Genomic DNA, 20,962 nt, shown 5'->3' with positions numbered 1-20,962 from the left:
GAGCAACTTCTCAAAGTGCAGGCGGTGAAGGACGCCCTACAGATTGGTAAGTATAAGCAACACGGTTTGATTCGTCTTCAGTCAGTACTGTGGGACGATTAGCCTGCTATGATATACAAAGAAGTTTAATAAAATTACATGGAAGCTTAAAATCATTCCAGACTTTCTTATACTAACAGCAAAATCACCCAGTGACAAAATAAGAGTATTAATTGTTAAGATCTAGGGCCTGGTATCTGAAAGCCTCATAAAGCTAATCCTGGGTCAGTATGAATTTTGATTTCATATTTAGATCTACAATGTAATTGAATGGGGCTCTTAACCCTTTAATAAAATAGAGGGCAAAATTACTGAATGCTGATTGGTTAATGAAGAGGGTATTTTTTTTATTAATTTTGCTTGTGAAGAGGGCAAAATTACTTGTTCATGATTGACAAAAACACCAGGAAAAGCATGGAGTACTGGAAGAACATTTTCAAAAAGTGGGTGAATGAAAGAAACTTCTGAGCAAATTTAGAAGAGTACAATTGCGATGTCCTCGACCAAAAACTGTCGCAGTTTTATGCTGAGTTACGAAAAGAAAATGGGGACGACTACGAGCCCGACTGCCTGAAAGTAATGCAGTCATCACTGGAGAGATATCTAAAATCAAAAGCCTATCCAAAGTCCATCATCCGAGATAGGGAGTTTCTTAACTCCAGAAAAGTCCTGGAAGGGAAGGCCAGGAAACTGCGAGAGCAGGGAGAGCAGGGCAAAGGAAAGTGACCAAACCGATCCAGAAGTTTGACTAAAGAAGAGGAATAAGTCCTCTGGCAGTACAGCCAGCTTGGAGGAGGAACTCCATGAACTCATGCTCACTCAGCACTTTGGCCTAGAACACCACAAGAACACCACCAAATGAAAGTTGAAGATTTCACTTTACAATGCGATGATGAAGGAAACGAATTTCTAACTTTTGCGGAAGGTCCAACTAAGACGAGACAGGGAGGACTTAGGGTGAAAACCAGACTAATCATCCCCAAAATGTTTGCCACAGGGAATGAGGAAAGGTGTCCCGTGATGTTGTTCAAACGATATCTGGGAAAGTAACCAAGCGAAATGAAGAAAAGCGGTCCGTTTTACCTCACTGTCATCGACAAGTCGGTTTCAAGCGTTTGGTACAAGAAAACCCCAATAGGAAAGAACACCATAAACACAATCAGGAAAAACATGAAAAAGAACTCACTGCTTAAGGATCTGTGTCCTGAGAAGAATTTGACCAACCATAGTGCACGAAAAACGGTGGTAAAGAAACTGAAAAGTTCTGGTATCCTGAAGTGTGAAATAACGAATATCACAGGCCACACGTCTGACAACGGGCTTGACGATTATGGCTTGACGAACGAGAGCAGCAGATTATTTCACGAGCCATTGACAACACTGGGCCTGGTCCTTCAAGAGATGCTTTAAGTCAACTTTATCCTGCAAATTCCACTGCATCTTTGTGTGCTCCCAGCCATGTTTACAATTTCAGTCACTGCATCGTCACTTTGAACGTTGCCAGGAATGATGCCGTTCAGAAGAGCACAAGTGATATAAGGCGAGGATACAAAATTAATGTTTCTTCGTCAAAGAATCAGATTCTGAGTGATCTGAAAGTGTCTTGAACATTTTAACTTTGTTTAAAAAAGCACTAACTTTATATTTTCAAAATTGAAAGTTTGTTAGCAGGCCTGGTAGTCAATGTCCTGGTATCTTTGTGCAAAAATAAAATTTCATTCAGCTCATTCCTGTGTTTTTAAATGGCTTCCTGACCGATTACTCAAGAGCGCATTCAGAAATTCAGTAATTTTTCCCTCTGTTTCATTGACAAGTAATTGCAATGTGTCCTTGTAAAATTAAGGATTAATATCACTTGTGTTTTCAGCAACTTCTGAAAACACACGTGATATTAATCCTTAATTTTACTCTGCCCCATGCGATTACCTATACTAATTTCATGCTTGATTTTGCTTCAAAAAAGCGGTATTTTTTACTGTCAAATGGTTTTTTGACATGCAGTGTTGTTAAATTGTACAAACTTTTGCTAGAAATGCAACATTTTACATTTCATCTAGATTTTCAACTAGTTTCTATAGTCTAATGAGCAATGTTTTACTTTAGCGCATGCACATAAGCCAAAATTTGGCCTTTTTTTTTTCCGCTGATGCATTGCGACTTTTGTCCTGCCTTTTCCTTTACTTTTTTTTCTCTCTCTTTCTTTCCTCGCTATCTTGTACTCTTTACATCCTTTCTATCAGCTGCAAAAGTTTTGGTACTGACTGTTCAAAAGACTGACAAAAGAGACATTGATCAATTATGGGGGTAATGGCCAATTTTACCAGCAATTTTGCATCAATAATTGAACATTTGTTTTTCCATTACAGTAGCTCTGTCAGCATTTAGTAAATTTTCAAAATGGACACACCTATGGAAAGCTCTGTCTCTCCTGGGGTAGTTGTTTATCAGAACAATCTGCTGACATAGGAAGTGATGACATCACAATTAGTTCTTTGTCTACCCCTCCAAACTGTGTCTGGGTTTTAAAAAAATCTCTATGTTTTCAGTCCTCCAGTTTCAGAAAACACTTTCATCAAGAGTAATTAAACCCTTTATCGTCTTTTATAATCCTGGGTTACCATTTATCCAACTTCAAACAACCCGGCCCAGGGGGATACTGCTAAAATAATTATCTGTTATTTTTCATTTTCAATTGGCATTTTAGTGATTTCATGATAACATTGGACTATACATTCCTTTTAATTGTCAGTACAAAGGACTTCTCAGACTGTTTTCTGGTGTAGCGGATGTAGGTTTTAAAGAGGTCTTTCTTTGGAATATCCCCCCACCCCACCCCCTTACCCGACTGAAAAAGAGGGAATCAAAAAACGTCCTCAAGAACTACAGTTTCTGTTAGGTAGACCCGTTTTCAAAGTTGCCCTCATCACTGCCTCTCACATTTATAGTGGAAACAAAGCAGTATTCTTTACTTGTCACAAGTGTGTTTTTGAAGCATGAGAAAGATCTTGTTACCAACCTTTAATGTACAATAAACAAATGAGCAACTTGTATTTCGCTCACTTGACATTATCCTGATTGCCTTTGTAACATTTGTGCAAGGTACAGAGAGTTACAGTATATTTACATGTAAAGTTTCTTACTGTTTTACCCTGGTATTTCCTCAAAATATCTACCCACAACTTGAAACAACCAAATTACAGTACATGTACTTCAGAAAACACTTGAGGAAAATCAGAAGTAAGTAACATCCTGAATGGTTTATCAGGCAGATGGGCCATACACAATAGTGTGGTGTGTTTTACAAGACAAGGTGGTACACGTAACTTACTTTTGAGTGGTATTGTTCACAGCATCTCTTTTCACTTGCAGGTTTTCATCTAAGTGCCGCAGTCCACCAACCTCATGGTATTTGCCAAAGCAAAGGAACCTTTAATGTTGCTGTCACTTTTGACAGAGGACGCATCACATCTTGTAACTGTACCTGTGATCAAACTGTGACATGGTGTTCCCACGTAATTGCTTTATGCCTCTTCAGAATACACTTTCCACACCTGGTGTGTCTTAGAGCTCCCCTGTCAGAATATCTGTCACGTCTAAGGCGAGATCAGCTACAGAAGTTTGCTCAGTATCTTATCAGTGAACTGCCTCAGCAGGTAAGGATGCTCATGGTCAGTCATTACATGTATAAGATCCTACTTGTGGACGCAGTGTGACTGAGTGGTTGAGGGGGCTGGATTTGAAATCTGGAGGTCCCTGGTTCAAATCCTCCACCCTACCACTATCTGGATTGTTCTCGGTATCCCCAAGTACAACACCTCGACCGTGTTGTGTAAATAGCCAACTGGTCAGCCTCCAACCAGTTGGGATTCTTAATAGTTTAATATGTTATATTTGAAATATTTGTTTATTTATTTACAGTGTCCCCAATTAGCACATTTAATAGTGCTAAATACATTTGACAAGTAAAAACAAACGATATAATCTCCCGACGTTTCGGCGATTGTCTTGTCAACGAGATGCTTTACATCAAACAATTAACACTGAGTTTGAATGTGCAAACGGATTCTATCCGTGCTAAAGTATTTGTGTAGCCACCTCCGCTATGTAAATTAGTTATAACATTTGACACTTAAATAAAGGTACTATTTATTTATTATTGTATGTAGGCTGACTTGAAAAAAATGTTGGTTCCTATTTGTGGCTAGTTACTGTTTACTTAGTACTATCTATTTCTTTTGCATCCTTAAGTTGGATACATCAGTTGCAAATGTTATAATTTCTGTTTTCAAACACTGATAAATATGGCAGTATACTACATATACGTAGTAGATAATTTGAGTGATCTAATCATTGATTAATTGTCAAGTTGGCATTTCAAGCATCAGCCCTTTCTCATAGCAAATGATGAAAATGTCAGTTTTACAAACTCACTATGGCAGTTAATGTCAAGACCACAGTTAATGTCTTAATAATTGATTAGTGTTTTTCTTTCCACCAATGCAGAAAAAAGGTTTTTTAAGACTAATTTACTTTTCTTAAATGCCTTGTGTGTTTGAAACTGGTATCCACTGTAAGAGAATACTGAGGAAAAATGCTTTATTTTTTTATGCTTAAAGAAACATTGCCAGGAAGGAGTTTTCAGTAGAATTATAGTTGTAGTGGACAAAAAAGCCTTTAATAGTTTTGGTTTTGCTTCATTTAATTACATATAGCTTCTTCCTACTGCACAAAGACTCCTAGATGAGTTACTATCATCACAAGAATCTGCTATCAACTCTGTATCAGGAGCTCCAGGTGAGAGCTTGTCATAGTAACAACTGCATGACCCTACTTCCGTTTCAGAGCCAGTTTATTTACAGGCTGACGTATATTTCAAACAATGTCTTCAGAAAATTTGTTACAGATTACTGTACAATTTGCTGTGTTTCATTAGATCCAACTGCAGGACCATCAGCTGCTGATCACTCAAAATGGTGCCTGGATGAAAGTGCACTCCATGAAAATATCAAGAAGATGCTAGTGAGATTTTGTGGTCCGAGTCCTTTAGTGTTTAGTGATGTGAATGCTCTGTATTTAGCTAACACTGCTCCTCCTACAGCAGCTGAATGGTAAGACCGTTGAACACATGTGCCAACGTAATTTACAGATTTCAAAGAAAGTAGTACATTTGCACCCAAGCTACTGTCAGAAAGGCTTTTTAAGTGGTAACTGGTGTTTATCAAAAGACTGAGAAGTGATCTGATTCTGTTGTATCCCACTCATTATCTAGGTTATAAATACATATTTTGGTAGCCTTTATAAATAGAAATAACCAAAAATACAAGGCTACTAGAAAATATAAACTGATTCCTCTATACAGATTGGTATTGCCTTCTTTTTGAACTTTAGATTTGAAAATTTTTGTTTTTGTAATTATCCATTTAACCAGTATCTACAAGGTGATGAACTAGTCCTCATGTTTTCTTAAATGCACCAGTTTTTTTAATTCTTGATCAAGTCTGTCATCACATGCAGGTCAAATCATCTCAGGCCTTTACGAGGTCGGGAACCAGAAGGAATGTGGAACCTGCTGTCCATAGTCCGTGAACTGTTCCGTAGAGGTGATATGAATGCCGTGAACCTTCTAACCATTATCACTGAAGAATGTCTGGCCAACGATCAGGTGTTGATTTGGTGGTTTGACAGTCGCAGTCAAGCCGCCGGCAATTCATCATCTCATAGCCATGGCAATAGTTACAGGGGTAATACTAATGCTGCAAGCACAGAAGCCACTAAGCATGCTTGTGCTGGATTCTGTGATGAGCTTGTGACCTTGTGGAGACTGGCAGCACTCAATCCCAAACTGACAGATGAGGAGCGAGAGGAGATTAAGAGTCAGTTGCAAGAGTGGCACCAAAAAGCGGTAGACAAAGGCAGGACAGGTGTGAACTAGAATGAAACATAATTATCTACCGACCACTTCATAGTGATTTGAAACATTTGTGTATTATGCATTGGGGACTGAATCAACTGCTACTGGGCAGGTAGCCACATTAATCAACCAGCCTGTTTTTAACACTCCAAAATCAGGTGGAGACATCTCCTAGCCTGACTGCACTACAATTTGCATGGAGGAGTAAATTTTAGCAATCATGACTTTTCAATGTGTTACTAAATATCTTTCCAATCTGTCAGGCTGCTGAAGCATATTGACTCCTAATTATTAACTCACCTGAGTGCGATATTTTTCCCCTTCAGTCTGGAAACGTCTTTCAAATTTTAATCGGTCAACTTATTCATTGATTCATTACGGTTGATTTCTATGTTCATTTTATTATTTGATCACTTAATCATTATTTTGTCCGTCTCTTTGTCCACCTGTCTGTCAATCCATCCATCCCTGAATTCCATTCAGTGTACTCATTCTGTATACCTTCCACTTGCCAGGAAGAGGCACCAGTCATGTGATTCCATCAACAGCAATGTCATGCTTCCCTGGTTTCTGCCCTGCCATAGAGGCTTGTTCACTTGACTGGAAAAATCTTCAGCCAGGGATAGTTCTAGAAGAGAATACATCAAGCGCAGACTCTCCAGAGACTGTGCTTGTTGAAAACAGCATGGGACCTCTTGAAAGGTTTGTGTAGCTTCCTTGTCTTCTCATTATTTTGTTTACTATATGACTGATAAAATACATTTATTGTGATTGATATAAATGTTTATAAGATTTAAAGTGTTGAACAGCAGAGGTTTCATTAACTTAAAGGTTTTCAACAGGTGGGCAACTGGTTTTCACAGGCGGGCAAGACTTTTTAAACTGAACTTCTTGATAAGAAAAAACTTTCCACTAGATGATCAAACCAGGCAGGCAAACTTGTCCTCACAGATGGTCAATTTGCCAGGTGCCTGGCCCTTAATGAAACCCTTGGTGTAAATGATAATTAAGGAATTTACACTACTTGTGATATTAGAAAATTCTTTTAAATAGCACTCACCTGGAGGCCAGTGCAGTTTTGGTGGAATTTTTAAATATCACATGTAGTGTATATGATTGCTTATGCAAATCATATTTGAATATTATTGAGTGGTGCATACAATAAATATATATACAGATTGAGAAATTGAACTGTATTGGATTTTTACATGTAGATTTAATAGGGAACCTGGTCATGAGTTCTCGGTTCAGTTTTGTGCAACATTAATACTTGTATCGATGGTGAATAAAATTGAGATACTAGGGTTTATAGAGGTACGTTTGATAGTTGTTTTTGTGATTTAAGGTATTTCAGCCAGTATAAAATGAAGTAAGGGTTTGTTAATTTTTCTGTAGCGTGGGAGGCAGCCAAGATGTAAGTGAAGAAAACACTAGCAGCACTTTAGAATCCTCTCCCATCCCTGCACACGACGTCGATGAAGATTTGGAGGTGCTTTGTGCTCGAACTGAGGCTCTACATCTTCATGGGTACCACACCATTGCCGGCAAACTAGCCATGAAACTCGCAGAGAAGATTCTAAGTGATGGGAGTAACTTGAACATTTCAGCACATTCTGATGGTACAAAAAACAGTAACAGAGGTCCAGGCCCAAGTTCATTCACAAGTACTATTTTGTTAAAAGCTGCTTTTCTCTGTAATGTGCTCACAGAGGACCTGCACTGCCATCACTTGGCTTTTAGAGTCGGTATGCTGGGTCTGGAGATGCCAAGGCAGCCGGCCAGGAGTAAGGCGTTGGAGGTAATAACCAGAATGGGAAGCAGGGGTTGGGCTAGGCACTGGACAAATTCACCGGTTGTGAGGATGACTTTGCCCACCTGGTTTGACCATCTAGAGGAAAGGTTTTCTTTCCATAAGCTTTACCTCCTGTGAAAAACAGTTGCCGTCCTGCTAAAAATGTTAATTGAACCCCTGATGGGAAGACTGTTCTTTTTTGCATTGAAATTTTGTGATGAGTACCAGGTTGGACTTCAGACCAGGGTCGATCCATGGTTAGAGTCATAGTGTTGTGTTCTTGGGCAAGGTCTTGTACTCTCTCAGTGCCTCCCTCCACCAGGGAAGGAGTATCAAATGCTGCCAGTGTCTGTCAGGGCTTCTGTAACTTGCGATGGACTAAAATGCGATCTGGGTTGAATAATAATACTCCACGCTACCTCATGCAAGACAAACATTAATAATTAAGCTCAACCCATAGATAGATAGAAACTTTATTAAGAATGTCATCAACCACCTAGCTGGGGAAAAACTCCCCTACTAATACGGGGACATAACAAGAACGAGTTAAATTAGAAGAAAACACTAAAAAAAAACCTATAGTTACTTACAATAGTAAAATTTAAATCCAGGTTGTTTGAGCTCAAGGGGAACTTAACTTCAGTCGAGGTCACATTGAAGACAAGAGAGCAAATTTCCACTGAAGAATGATGCTAGCACTGCAGTGACAGTGAACTTGCAAATCTTTGGTTGGCCGACCTTATGTTGATAAGCGTGTGTGGAATAAAAGACTTTCATATAAACAGTCATTCCATCACATAGCAGTCAGTCTGACAAGTATCTTATATGCAATGTTGCAGGTAAAACTTTCAAATCAAGAATCAGATCTGGTTAGCTTGCTTAAGAAACTTCCTCTTGGCCCAGCTGAACTAGCAGTTGTTAGGGAGAAAGCTGAGCTCCTGTATCGTGGGCAACTGAAGCGGGGTGAAGCTGTACTGCCTATCATGTTAGCCACATTCATCTTTGATGTGCTGTGCCCAAGTAATGGTGGAACACAAACCAAGCGACAGGTGACAGGGAAACTTTGCACCACCACTAAAGAGGACGAGGAGCTAGGATTCCAAGCTGCTCTCCATGCTATAGGTGCAGTATTGTAAATAAGAGAAATGATTAATTGGGAGTTTGTGATTTATGATGAAGATTTGTGAGTTTGCACTCGTTGTACTACTCATAGTAAGGAAATGGAATAGTCAAGGAGATACGAGCGTCGTAAGGGACGTTTGAGTTTCATAACTGTGACATGTTATCTACGATGTAGGTTGATTTCAAGGCATATTTGCACGAGCGATTTTTGATACCGTTTTTGTCCCGATCTCCACTACGAATTTCGCGCCAGTGTTGGACCTCCAGATCGCGCGTGTAAACCAGCTGTGGTTTCCAACTTACGACGAAAATACACTTCTTGTTGATAAGACGTTTATAGATGCTCTGATATAAAATTTATGTTCATTTTTTCACGTTCCATAGACACTCTAGCAATATCGTGTTCAAATCGCGCTGAAATTGCAGTTGGTTGCAACACGAGTGAGCGCGAGTGCAAAAAACATCACGGTGGAAATTACGGTATGACAAAAATTGCACCAAAAATCGTACATACATACATACATACATACTTTATTGACTTTCCCTTTAGAGGCTTTTCAAAGACAATACAATAATAATTTAAAACTACTTAAAAACTCTAAGATTCATTAAGATTAATTAACTAGAATTAGGAATCTATAAAATCCTTAATAAGTTGACGTTTAAGATAAAACTTAAAAGCAGATACTTTCTCGAGAGTTTTTAGAGAGCTATCCATGGAGTTCCAGATACTGACTGTTCTGTAGTAGAACGTTCTCTGACCACTGGCAGACTTAAAAAGAGGAATGTTCAGCATTTGTGAACTTCTTGTGGCACGTCCGCTTATTTCTCCTCGCTTACTGAACTGGGAAGACAGATACTCCGGCACACGAGATGTTAGACATTTGTAGGCCATGATAGCGCTCCTGAAATATAACTGAGTCGCGACTGGTAGCCATTTAAGCTCTTTTAAAACTGGTGTGATGTGATCATATTTGTGTGTACTGGTCGCGATTCGAGCGGCAAAGTTCTGAATACCTTGTAATTTATTTATATTACTTTTTGATGTATTCGCCCACACGTTCGAACAATAAAAAAGTTTACTAAAAACTAAAGTATTTATAATAGATAGTAGGGTGCATTTGTCAAAAACATGCTTTGTGCGGCTTATTTGACCGAGACAAGACATACAGGAGGAGACAGTTTTGGTAATGTGTTCGTCATAGGTCAGGTTCTTGTCCAAAATCACCCCAAGATCTTTAGCGGTGTGCTCCGGTACGAGTTCTCTTCCCATGAAGGTGAGGCTGGGAGTGTCCAGTCTGGAATGCATTTGCCTGCTGCCAAACACCATGAGTTTAGTTTTGCTTGGGTTCAACAATAAATGGTTGTTGGAACACCATTGGCCTATTCTATGCAAATCAACTCTTAAGTCAGCAAAGGCGTTTACAGTATCTTTCATTTTGAAGGATATAACTAGCTTAGTGTCGTCCACATAGCTCTGGACGCTGCAGTTCTGTGGTGCTGAAGAAAGATCATTTGTGTAAATGCTAAATAAAAGTGGTCCCAGTATACTTCCCTGCGGAACGCCACAGACTATGGGCAAGGGCTCTGACAATGTTGAATGGATTCGAACCACTTGTCGTCTATCATTAAGGTAGCTACCAAACCACTGGATAACTGGGTCTGAGGCGCCTACATCTCGCAGCTTCAAAATTAGGGTTTCGTGGTTGACACTGTCGAATGCCTTACTCATGTCTAAGAACACTACCGAAGTCAACATCTTCTGGTCTATCGCTTTAAGAATAGTGTCGGTTGTTTCTATGACAGATGTTTCGGTTGAGTGCCATTTTTTGTTGCCGCTTTGGGTCTTTGTTAACCTGTCGTTTAAATGCAAGTAAGAAGTGAATTGATTATGTACGACCTTTTCACACACTTTTGATAAAACTGGTAGAAGAGAAATTGGTCTGTTGTTATTTAATCGTCTGTGTAAATGGACGTTGCTGCGGAATTGAGATTTAAAACCGAGTAAAAACCCAGCAAAGTCACTACAATACACGGATCTGTGTAAACCTACATCATTCAAAGAAGCTCAAAGAGAAGGGCATCAAGTTTGTTACAAGAGATATTCAGGCTCTCTTAGAAACTCGTTGCAGTTAATCATCAACTTTATTTACCCTCGAATTTACAGAGTAGCATTGCTTCTAATATTTCTTCGAGCTACTTAATGTTAGAAATTCGAACTAATGAAAGAAAAGTTATAATAAAGTTGCTATATAAATTTGTGCAATACAGTGAAACCTCCATTAAGCGGACCCCCAATTAAGCTGACACCCCCTATCAAGCGGACACTTTGCCTGGTCCCGAAATTAACGTCTTGTTTCCCCTTATAACAAACCCCTATTCAACGGACACCTCCATTAAGCGGACGCAGAAACTAAAACAAATTGTATTTGGCTAATTTCTATTGTTAAAAACCTCTATTAAACGGACACCGAACTGAATTCTCAATGTGGCATTGGATTACGTCCTTGAAACAGTCGATTTCATAGACGATTAAATGTATCCGTATTATCGTTGCTGTATTGAAAGGGCATTATTACAAATAAATTAAAGTTGGTAATGAAAGCTGATGAACTTGAACTCTGGATAGCTTAGTTAACAACCTGAAACTCTATTACAGTACAGAAGAACCGTTGAATGTTAATTGTTAACAAACATTGCGCAATTATCACTACTCACGATGAATTCGATAGCGTTGATCCTAGCAGTATGCAGGACACCTATCATATATGAACTCAGTTAAATGACCTTGCTCTCCATGAGTTCTCGTAGCTCAGTGGATAGAGCGCCCGCCCGGTGTTCGGGAGGTCATGGGTTCGATTCCTGTCGGGGACTCAGAATTTTTCTTTGTCCCACGCTCGTGTCATGTTGATTAATTCACCTTCACATTGCGCAATTGTTATAAACCTGTATTAAGGGGACACCCTCTATTAAGCGGGTACTTGGGAAGGTCCGCTTAATAGAAGTTTCACTGTATCACAGGACAAAATTAATTTGCGGAAAGTGTTCCAGGATTTGGCCGCCTGGTCCGGGTTGTTCGAAAGGTGGATAGCGCTATCCACCGAGTAAATCACTATCCAGTGGATAGCGTGGTTTGTTATGTTAAAATTTATCTACTGGATAGTGATTTATCCGGTCGATAGCAGTATCCACCCTTCGAACAAACAGGGACTGGTAACTTAAAGAATTTAGGCCATTAGTAGTTGTAAATATTTTAGGTAGGTATTTTAGGTAATCATCACAAGGGTTACAACAATGTGCTAAATTCCTTGATTATTAACTGAGTCTTCGGCAAACGCCTTTCTTCACCAGGGATGAAAGGAAATGTTTTAGAGAACCAGTACCCCATGTTGTGTGAGGGTACAAGAAAACAGAGAGGAGACTTGGCACTAGCACTTCTCCTTCACTGCAGAGATGATACCTCCAGGATTCGCCAAGTCATGGATGTTCTGTTGGACAAGAACCGATATAACTTACCAAACAGTACTGGAGTGAAGCAAGACAAGAAGAAAGTCGAAAGGTCTGATTCACAGGAGAACAAGAGTGAGGAAAGCGAGGCGTCCAGCAACGGCGGTGCTGTGAAGACCAGAGCTAGCTTAGGGCTACCCAGCCGCAGAGCAAGGTAGACGTATTGCTGGTGTAGTTGGGTATTGACATTTTATTTGCATATTCATGAGAAATACTGCCTGTTTCAGGGGTTGGATAGTGACATTTCCGGAATATCTGAAACCTTTGAAAGCACAACGCAGAGCTTTAAATTGATAACGCGTTCTTGTGTCTTGTTGCCGTTCATGATGATTGTAGTTTGGTGGCTGTCTGCTGGCTGGTTCTTGTGGCATTGGTTAAAATATACAGCGAATGAAGAAATAAAGAATAAAGTCCTAGGAACGTGTTTCAGTTGTCACAGTTGTTCACCTTGAGGTCTCTTTGCTTTGTTTGTTTTTTGCTTACTTCGATAATCTCAAATTTGCTTATCATAAAGCTTTCTGAGAAGCCTAGTGAACCAATCCAAGTAACAGCTAGCGATGATAATGCTTAAATTACATATACTCTACTTATTGTGTTGAGTATTTCCTAATTGCTTTTTCTTCTTGTTGTTATTGTTCTCCAGCAATGGCCAAAATTCCTCCAGTACTAGTGACAGTGGCACAGACAGCAGCAGCAAAGACAGTAGTTCAGTAGTAGACAGATGTAAAGCACGTGGAGGGAATGCCAGACCTCCGCCTCAAAGACTGGCTGCAGATGTTGTATCGATGGATGATGAGAGCGGAAGTTCAAGCGGAGTAGACACAGATTCAGTTCCAATTCCCGTCCGGGTGGTGGATGGTCATCAAACCGATCTTGTGAAAGGCATGCGTACTGCTGTTCCGTATGTTCACGCTCTTCAACTAAATGACCCTGCTGAAGGTAAAACTGCTGTTCCTGACCCGAGGCAGGATTTGCCTAATGTGATTGTCCCGAATGACTTATTAATGTCCGTCCCAAAACAAGATGCCGCCAATGCCAGTGATGCAGAGCCTGTCCAAGGTGACATTGGTGTGAAGGTATGCACTCGGGATAACCAATCTAGCATGTTAGATAAGGAACCACACATTACTGCAGTTGTTGATCGTGTCCTACGTGCTACTGGTACAGTCGAGAGTGTACCACCAGTATGTGGTCCGGCTGGAGATGTTCCACAAGTCCGTGACCCAATTGAAAATGTTCCACAACGCTGTTCTCCAGCTGGAGATGTCCCTCTCGTCTGTGGCGATCTTCCGCCATTAGTCCTGACAGAAAGCATTCGTCCAAATCTCCAATCCCCTACTGCGGCTGGATTAATTGCTAACGTACCACGTTTGAATGAAACTTCAGATTGTAGCAACAAGATAACAAGAAACACCTTACCAGGTACCTCGGAGACCGTGAACGTTACTTGCGCTTCTGGCGACAGGCCAGTTCTTATCACTGGTAAAATCCCTGCCGGTCAGGATCTCTCATCTGAAGGAGATGTGTCGGATATTGAAGCTGACTTCGAGGATTCTCAACAGGAGATGGCTAATTCTTCAGGGACGGCAAATACTTCGGTGGATTCAGGCGAAACGCATGATGTTCATATTTCACCTTCAGTTGCTGCTGATGATGAAGGGATGTCAGGTTCCCTGAATGTGGTCGTTGAAAGTGGCAGTTCAGCATCTGTCTCCCCTGGCCGTGATGATCAACATTACAATGAAGGAGAAGCAGCTGATGCTGCAGCAGCACCATTAGAGGCAATAGAAGAACAATCCAGTGAATCAGGAGCCAGAGGAAGCACCAGCGCAAGTGCTGATGATACTGACAGAAGCCGCCGCCGTAACAGGACACGTGGACGAAGGAAGAAGAGAGGCGGCAAGTCTGCTCTTTATCAGGCTACCGAGGCTGAGGCGCATTTCATGTTCGAGCTTGCCAAGACTGTGCTGAGTAAAGCTGGGGGAAGCAACAGCACATCCGTGTTTACCCAGACAGCGAGCAGCGACACTCAAGCTGGACCTCATAGAGTACTGCAGTTGTGTGCATTTGAAATTGGCCTCTTTGCCTTGGGACTCCACAATCGAACATCCCCCAACTGGCTGTCACGAACGTACTCATCGCATGTTTCCTGGATCTCAGGTCAAGCCATGGAGATTGGTCATCAGGCAATAGCCCTTCTCCTGGAACACTGGGAAGGGAACCTAACGCCTTCTGAAGTGGCATCTATCGCTGATCGAGCTTCTAGGTCAAATGACCGTGCCATGGTGCGTGCTGCAGCTGAGCTTGGCCTGTCATGTCTTCACATGGCTACCACTTTAAATCCGGGCGAAATTCAGCGTGTTCTGTCTCAGTGTCGCGAGGAGGATCCGCAGTTGTTGGACCAAGCTTGCCAGGCCGTTGAAAGCGCCGCTCGGGGTGGTGGTGTGTACCCCGAAGTTCTCTTTGATGTTGCCAAACATTGGTTCCACCTTCACGAAAGAAACCAGACCAACAGTGGCACAGCCGCAAGGCCAGCTAAAAGCGAATCAAGAAACAGAAGTGTGTTGAGTAGATCGTCTCAACCTTCAGCCTCTTCGAGCCAGTCTCCTCCACTCAGCCCCTTCGTGCCTCAGATACCACAGTTCACCATACCTTGCAGTTACTCATCAATACCTCCCCCCCTGTACACCACGCCCGAGCAATATGTTCAGCAGCAAATGCACCAGCAAGTCCATCAGATGATGGGGCACTATCCGGCTTATTTATCAGGGGGGTCCTCAAGCTACCGGTCCGGTTCACAGTCGCATTATTCATACCCTTTCTCGCGATCCTTGCCAGGGACTCAATTTTCATTATCGGGAGCGTATGCCGGCCTCACTCCACCCCCGTATCAAACCACAAGTGCGAGTTCAAGTTCTAACCAGCATTTAAATCGCATCACACCAGCGCAGCAAGGAACACAAGTCTCGTACTATCTGAACAGTGCATACAGAGTTGGTATGTTGGCACTGGAGTTCTTATCCAGGCGCACTTCAGATGACCGCCCAAGCGTGAAGTTTTCCCGTAATCCCAGCTGCAGTGAAGACATTAGATGGTTGTGCAGCCTGTCTGCCAAACTCGGTACTTCGCATCTTCAGAGGTTTTGCGTAGCCGCGTTAAATGCAGTAGTTAGCCCATTCGTTCTGCACGACCTTGCGCTGGAGGCCGCCAGACACATGGCTCGCTCCAACCCAGCTCAGCTCGCCGCGAATCTGCGTTCACCAACTATTAGTCCCTTAGTACAGAAGAGTCTAACAATGTACGCACAGTGTATCCATTATAACTTGATAAACATTTCCCAGAGCGAGTATGATGAGTTTGTGGAACTCCTGAGACACGCACGGGGAGCCTTTTGCATGGCACCGGGCGGAATGACACAGTTTAATGAACTCTTGCAGAGTATTCGATGGGGTCATTCTAAGAAGAAAGAACTTTGGCAAATGATCATGTCCGGACTGGCGAAGGCGTAGTGTATTGCTACGAAGATGATTGAATACTTCTCGGAATTTGCTCGGCAACGAAGTCAAAGCTTGGCACTGGTGGAGGACATAAACAAAAGAATAAATTAACTTTGGATAATGAGAAATTTCGAAGACCAAGCGTAATGGCCCTTGGACAATCACGAGTAACACGATATCTATACTAACCCTCGCTCTGTTTTATTCTCATTGTCAGGGAGACTGTAACGGGTTGTTAGCTTTACAATGCCTTCGATTTTCGTAGCGCAGTCAACTGAACTTAGACTAAATCTCTTATGTGAAGAGTGTTCATTGTTGTCTTTGTTATTGTTGACATTTTGTCTTGTGTGAAATAAAGTGGAAACCGGAATTGCGGGTTGAGCTTTGTTTTATTATTAGGTATAGCCCCTTTGGCCGTTCGTGTTATTTTTGTGATAACCCACTTTTGGAGGATACCTAGGGCAGGTAATGGAGGCGAGGCACAGGCGAATTGGCGAGGAAAAAATCTAGACGTCGAAAAGTAGGCGAAAAAGCGAAGACCCCGAAGAACGGCAATTGGGCGCAAAGTGGTTCGAGATTTGGAAAAAAACAGTCAGTTTATTTATTTCTCGTTTCGCACGCCCTTTTTCTTGACAGATAAACATTTCATACAAAACTGTTTTACACGTAAACATTTAATTTCAATCAAAGAAGTACATCTTAATGATAAATACGAAAGCTTCAATCTCTCCTTATAGAGTCTAAATAGACGGATATCTTCTAAACTTAAATAAATTCATGTCGCTTTCAGTTGTGTGCATGCCGCTAGGTGTTGATGATTCTGAAACGATAAGTTGTACTATTCTCCCTAGCAACATTCGCGATGTAATACTTCTGGCTGCGTATCGGTGCTTTATATGGAGGAGTTTAAACTGTGTAAATGAATTCTTCGAACTAAAAAGTGCTGCCTTTTCTCGGGGGAAAACGAGCGGCTGGACGCAAGAAATAATTAATGCACACAGGATGAATTTCAACTGGCAAGCATCCGGACGGATGCTTGCTCGATTTCCAGCCGTTGTTGATCCTCTTCCCAACGTGTGGGTTGTAATTTTTTAATCTTAATTAAATTTTTCTTAGTAATCTTTTTAAATTATGTACATATTTTATTATATATTTTTAAGGTTTTTTACCCCCAGCCCCAACCCTGCTTTTTATTTTTTTTAATTTAATGTCTTGCAGTGATGGGGGCATGCCTCCATTTGCAAGACCCCCATAATGTAGATGTAGATGTGGGGGGCAAGGAACGCCGGATCACAAAACGGCTAGCCTGCGAGCAGGCTAACGTTGTGGAGCACAAGCGCGCGCGGCGTAGCTGCGAGTGCGAAATCGAGCGGCGACGCCGCGAGATGAGAAAATGACTTTCTTGGCACCTCTTCACCAGACTCCTTCCCTCCGGATCGCTTTGCTCTTCGCCGCTCGCGCGTGCGACTCAAAGGTGAGCCTGCTCGCAGGCTACAAAACGGCTGGAGAGCGAGCTTTTTGCCAGAAAACAAATTGCATTGATGCTGAAGGTCAAGAGTGAACTCTTGAGACAGAAAACCAAAAGCTGAGCATTGATATGCTTGAGATGCTTCGCCCGCCATTACTGTTTTTTGTTTGTTTGTTTGTTTGTTTTGTTTTGTTTTGTTTTGTTTTGTTTTGTTTTGTTTTGCGCGCGCGCGCGTCCTCGTGACCTCACGCTCGATAGGGAGGCTGAAACTGGCATCTAATTTCGGAAATTCTATCAAAGAAGGTGCACCGCAAACGTATTCCTTGATTTCCGAAACTTTTTCCTGAACGTTTCTCGTTCCACTCAATTTCTATTATTAATTTCTAATATCTTTCGAGTTTGTAAAATTTTAAATTTTGTGTATAGTAGGTCCACTTCAGCCCTTCGACTGCCAGTTCCCTTTCAACCTACTTATCAAATAAAATTTACCTCACTTAAGGCGGGGGTATACCTGAAAAAATGCAACTTTTTTGAACTCTTATACCAGTCAGGATATAATTCCAAACCACAGACAACTATATATCATTGGAAAGCTATTTAATCAAAGATTATAAAATTTCCTGTTTTAGTGACACCCCTTGCATGTATCACGTGACATGGGCTGGTCAAACTGCCGCCTGCTGTGCATGACTGATGTGTAGTTGAGCAAAGATATCTCATTCTGGGCTACAGAAAACTGTGTGTTTTTCATATTATCTTACAGAATACATACTGTTAGTGGTAATAAGCGATGGGATTTGCTCAGTTGTAAATTTGCACAAAAAAGCAATAGTATCAAGTTACAAGATCAAAATTAGGTAAAATTTGAATTTTTGATGCTCAACAATTTCTCTACTTTAACTCCTACCACAAAATCCATCGCTTATTACCATCAACACACTAAGAAGTATTACCTTGAAAATTTCAGCTCAATATCTCAAATCAATCTTGAGATATCTTTGCTCAAAGGCGGAATATCGACATTTTAAGAAATAGTGCTTTAAAGTCAATAAACACAAATAAAAGACAGTATCAATCGAACTGTGTTCCCAATAAGTGTCAAACAGTACATGTTCTCATTATTTGAGTCTGGGGAAGTAAATTAAAAGCCGCCGGCCTCATAAGTGATGCCCTCCATCTCATGGAGGGCTTCTTCCCGCCTTGTGCGAACAAGTGATAGGCCCTGGCAACGCTTCTTCTCTTTTGTTGTTGCCTGGCTATCAGCCTTACAAAGTCTCTTCTTGTCCTTTATGTGTATTAAGCTGCTTGTATAGGACCCATGTGGAATAGAAAGTCTTTCCATAATTTTCTTTCTGCTTTCTGCTCCTTTATGGAAGTGACATACTGCAGATGCAGCTGCACAGCGCACCACTTTGGCTCCATGGTGCTTATGTTTCGGGCACCTGACCCAAACCATTGAGTTAATGCACTCATTGGGGTTTTGGGTTGTTCCCCTTACACATCTCTCAAGAAGCTTGGAGTCACTGAGAGTAAGAAATGTTGGTTTCAACAGTTCCAAAAACACCACTGGCAAACAGTCATCCCCTTTGTATGTTTTTGTGCCTGTTGCCTGGTCCTGTTGCCACTTGCACCATGAGTTCTCTCCCACTGGACAGAATCTATGTTGCTTTGTAGGATTGTCTGATTTGACACTGTGATGTAGTATGGCAACAATGTTCTTTTTCATTGCATACACAGCAACATCTACTTCCCTTTCTGAGGGATTTGCATTTGAGAGAGTGTTTTGACGGATAGCCAAGCCATAATACTTTTGAAGTTGTTTTATCTTGCCTTCAGTCAGCCGGCCATGACCACCAATGGGCTTTCCATCCTCAAGTTTTCCTTTTGTTCGAGATTTTAGGTTCAGGAGGTGTTTTCCCATCCTCTTTTGGACATGGCCTACACAGTCAAGCTTTACAACTTTGCAATCACTGCTCTACAAATTCTCAACAGCATTGAATGCTTTACTGTCCCCATCTGATACCATCCATTTGTACCGAATGTTATGCAGCTCTATGGATCTCTTCCACAGAATTTCAGCTCCCTCAGCTTCCATTGCTGGTGAACTCCCTTTAAAATTTATATCGCATTCCCCAGATGCCAAATGTTCTCTTCTCCACTCTTCAAATCGCTCATTGTCGTCTTCACACTGACTTTTCTTCAATGCACACTTTTGACATGCTTTTGACAAAACATGGTAATCTAGTACCTCACCTGTGTCCACTGAAACCACAAAAACCACACCTGTCAATGAGGTGAAGCCCCTTTTGGCCCACGTGCCATCAAAACTTACTGCCGCATCTATAACATTTCCAGTATCAGACTCTCCATTCTCCTCCGTGATAAGCTTTCGAGGCTTCTGGCCTGCACTCAAGAGTTCTTCTTTGGTCACACTTTCTAAGACATCTAAAATAGTCTCCACCTGCTTGTAATAGGCCCTCTTAGACAGACATGGCATGTTCATAATACTGCAGAATGATGCAAGTCCTTCGTAACCACAACCAGTCTCAATTGAGTGGTAGACAGCCCTTCTGTTTACGTCAAATGACTTTCCTCTTTTGGAGATGTTGACTGAGGTGTGTAATGTGGTGTCTTCATCACAACCATCACAGCATATGGAAAGATCAGACATCAGCCCTGCACGCCTACCAGTGTTCTCTTCAATAGTCAGATTCCCTAAAACCAATTATAGTGTATTTGAAAAACAGATACATTCTTCAAAAATGTAAAAGCAACCAAAAATTTTATTGTCATATACCCCCTATACCCACTGCTCCCACAATACTAATGCACAATAATTTTTAAAATATATAAAATTTGCTTACATACATTTATATTTATAATTTCAATTTCAAACACATTTGGTTTAATAAACTGTCCTACAAGTTTCATGTTGCTTTACTCACCTTCCTCGCATCTGTGCACATTGGAAAGGACTGAAGATAAGTTCTTCAAATGGACCAGTCTGTAACCATCCTCTGCCTCCACTAATTTAGTTTTCTTAGTTTCTGTTTCGCTTTCTGAGCTTTCAGAACTGTCATCTTCGGAGTTGTACAGCTTCATCTTCTTTCTAAATGCACTCTCCGGTTGATCAAGCTCCGTGTCTGAGCCTTCCATGTCACTTGTTTCCAATAACTCCTCGAGACTCTCGTGGGGCATCTCCGGTTTTGAGCGAGCAATTTCATCCTCTTCCAACACTGGTTTTTCCACCGATTTTGCGTACGAAGGAACCCCACTAAACCCTTTTCCTTTCCGTGTTTTTCTGAAACGACTTCTATGCCTTTTCCCAGCCATATTCAACCAAAAATGTTCCTATATGTCTATACTCCGACCTCCAATGCTCCCACAGCTAAAATTCTATACCATAATGCAATTGGCAATACCCCACTTCATGTAAGAGGTAACAGAGAATGCCCTATTTGACAGTGGTTCGATTTTCGCGCTTTCCTGGGGATTCAAGAGGTAGTAAACAAGAGAAAAACAAAAGTTATCATTCCCGTTGCCATGGTAACGCGATTTTTATAGATCACCTCGTCCAATAAAGTGCCTCGCTGACGTGGATCCCCCAGTACTGGTTGTGCGGTTGT

The 20,962-nt window shown here is 41.3% G+C and overlaps 1 protein-coding gene and 2 pseudogenes across 2 annotated transcripts in view; 2 read left to right on the top strand and 1 right to left on the bottom strand.

The window, feature by feature from the left end:
- LOC110068008 (zinc finger SWIM domain-containing protein 8-like) overlaps positions 1-16,238 on the top strand; it is a 16,738-nt gene extending 500 nt beyond the window's left edge. The window contains exons 1-10 of the mRNA XM_020775370.2: positions 1-46; positions 3,409-3,692; positions 4,752-4,833; positions 4,973-5,147; positions 5,554-5,960; positions 6,466-6,652; positions 7,346-7,748; positions 8,582-8,864; positions 12,216-12,525; positions 13,015-16,238. The exon at positions 1-46 is cut by the window's left edge and continues 500 nt beyond it. Of these exons, the coding sequence (XP_020631029.2) occupies positions 1-46; positions 3,409-3,692; positions 4,752-4,833; positions 4,973-5,147; positions 5,554-5,960; positions 6,466-6,652; positions 7,346-7,748; positions 8,582-8,864; positions 12,216-12,525; positions 13,015-15,880 (5,043 nt within the window). The 3' untranslated portion in view covers positions 15,881-16,238. The remainder of the gene's footprint in view (positions 47-3,408; positions 3,693-4,751; positions 4,834-4,972; positions 5,148-5,553; positions 5,961-6,465; positions 6,653-7,345; positions 7,749-8,581; positions 8,865-12,215; positions 12,526-13,014) is intronic.
- Positions 53-1,788, top strand: LOC149097845 (uncharacterized; annotated as a pseudogene).
- An 817-nt stretch (positions 16,239-17,055) lies between the features above and the next one.
- Positions 17,056-20,927, bottom strand: LOC110046605 (uncharacterized; annotated as a pseudogene). Its single transcript, XR_016203641.1, has 2 exons — positions 20,282-20,927; positions 17,056-20,051 (listed from the first exon to the last, which is right to left on the bottom strand). The product of XR_016203641.1 is annotated as an uncharacterized LOC110046605 (transcript).
- Between the last annotated feature and the right edge of the window lie 35 nt (positions 20,928-20,962).

This window comes from Orbicella faveolata, unplaced genomic scaffold (genome assembly GCF_042242905.1).
Source record: "Orbicella faveolata isolate gen_17 unplaced genomic scaffold, um_ofav_v1 contig_46, whole genome shotgun sequence".
Lineage (NCBI taxonomy): Eukaryota > Metazoa > Cnidaria > Anthozoa > Scleractinia > Merulinidae > Orbicella > Orbicella faveolata.
This window is presented reverse-complemented; position numbering and strand designations above follow the sequence as displayed.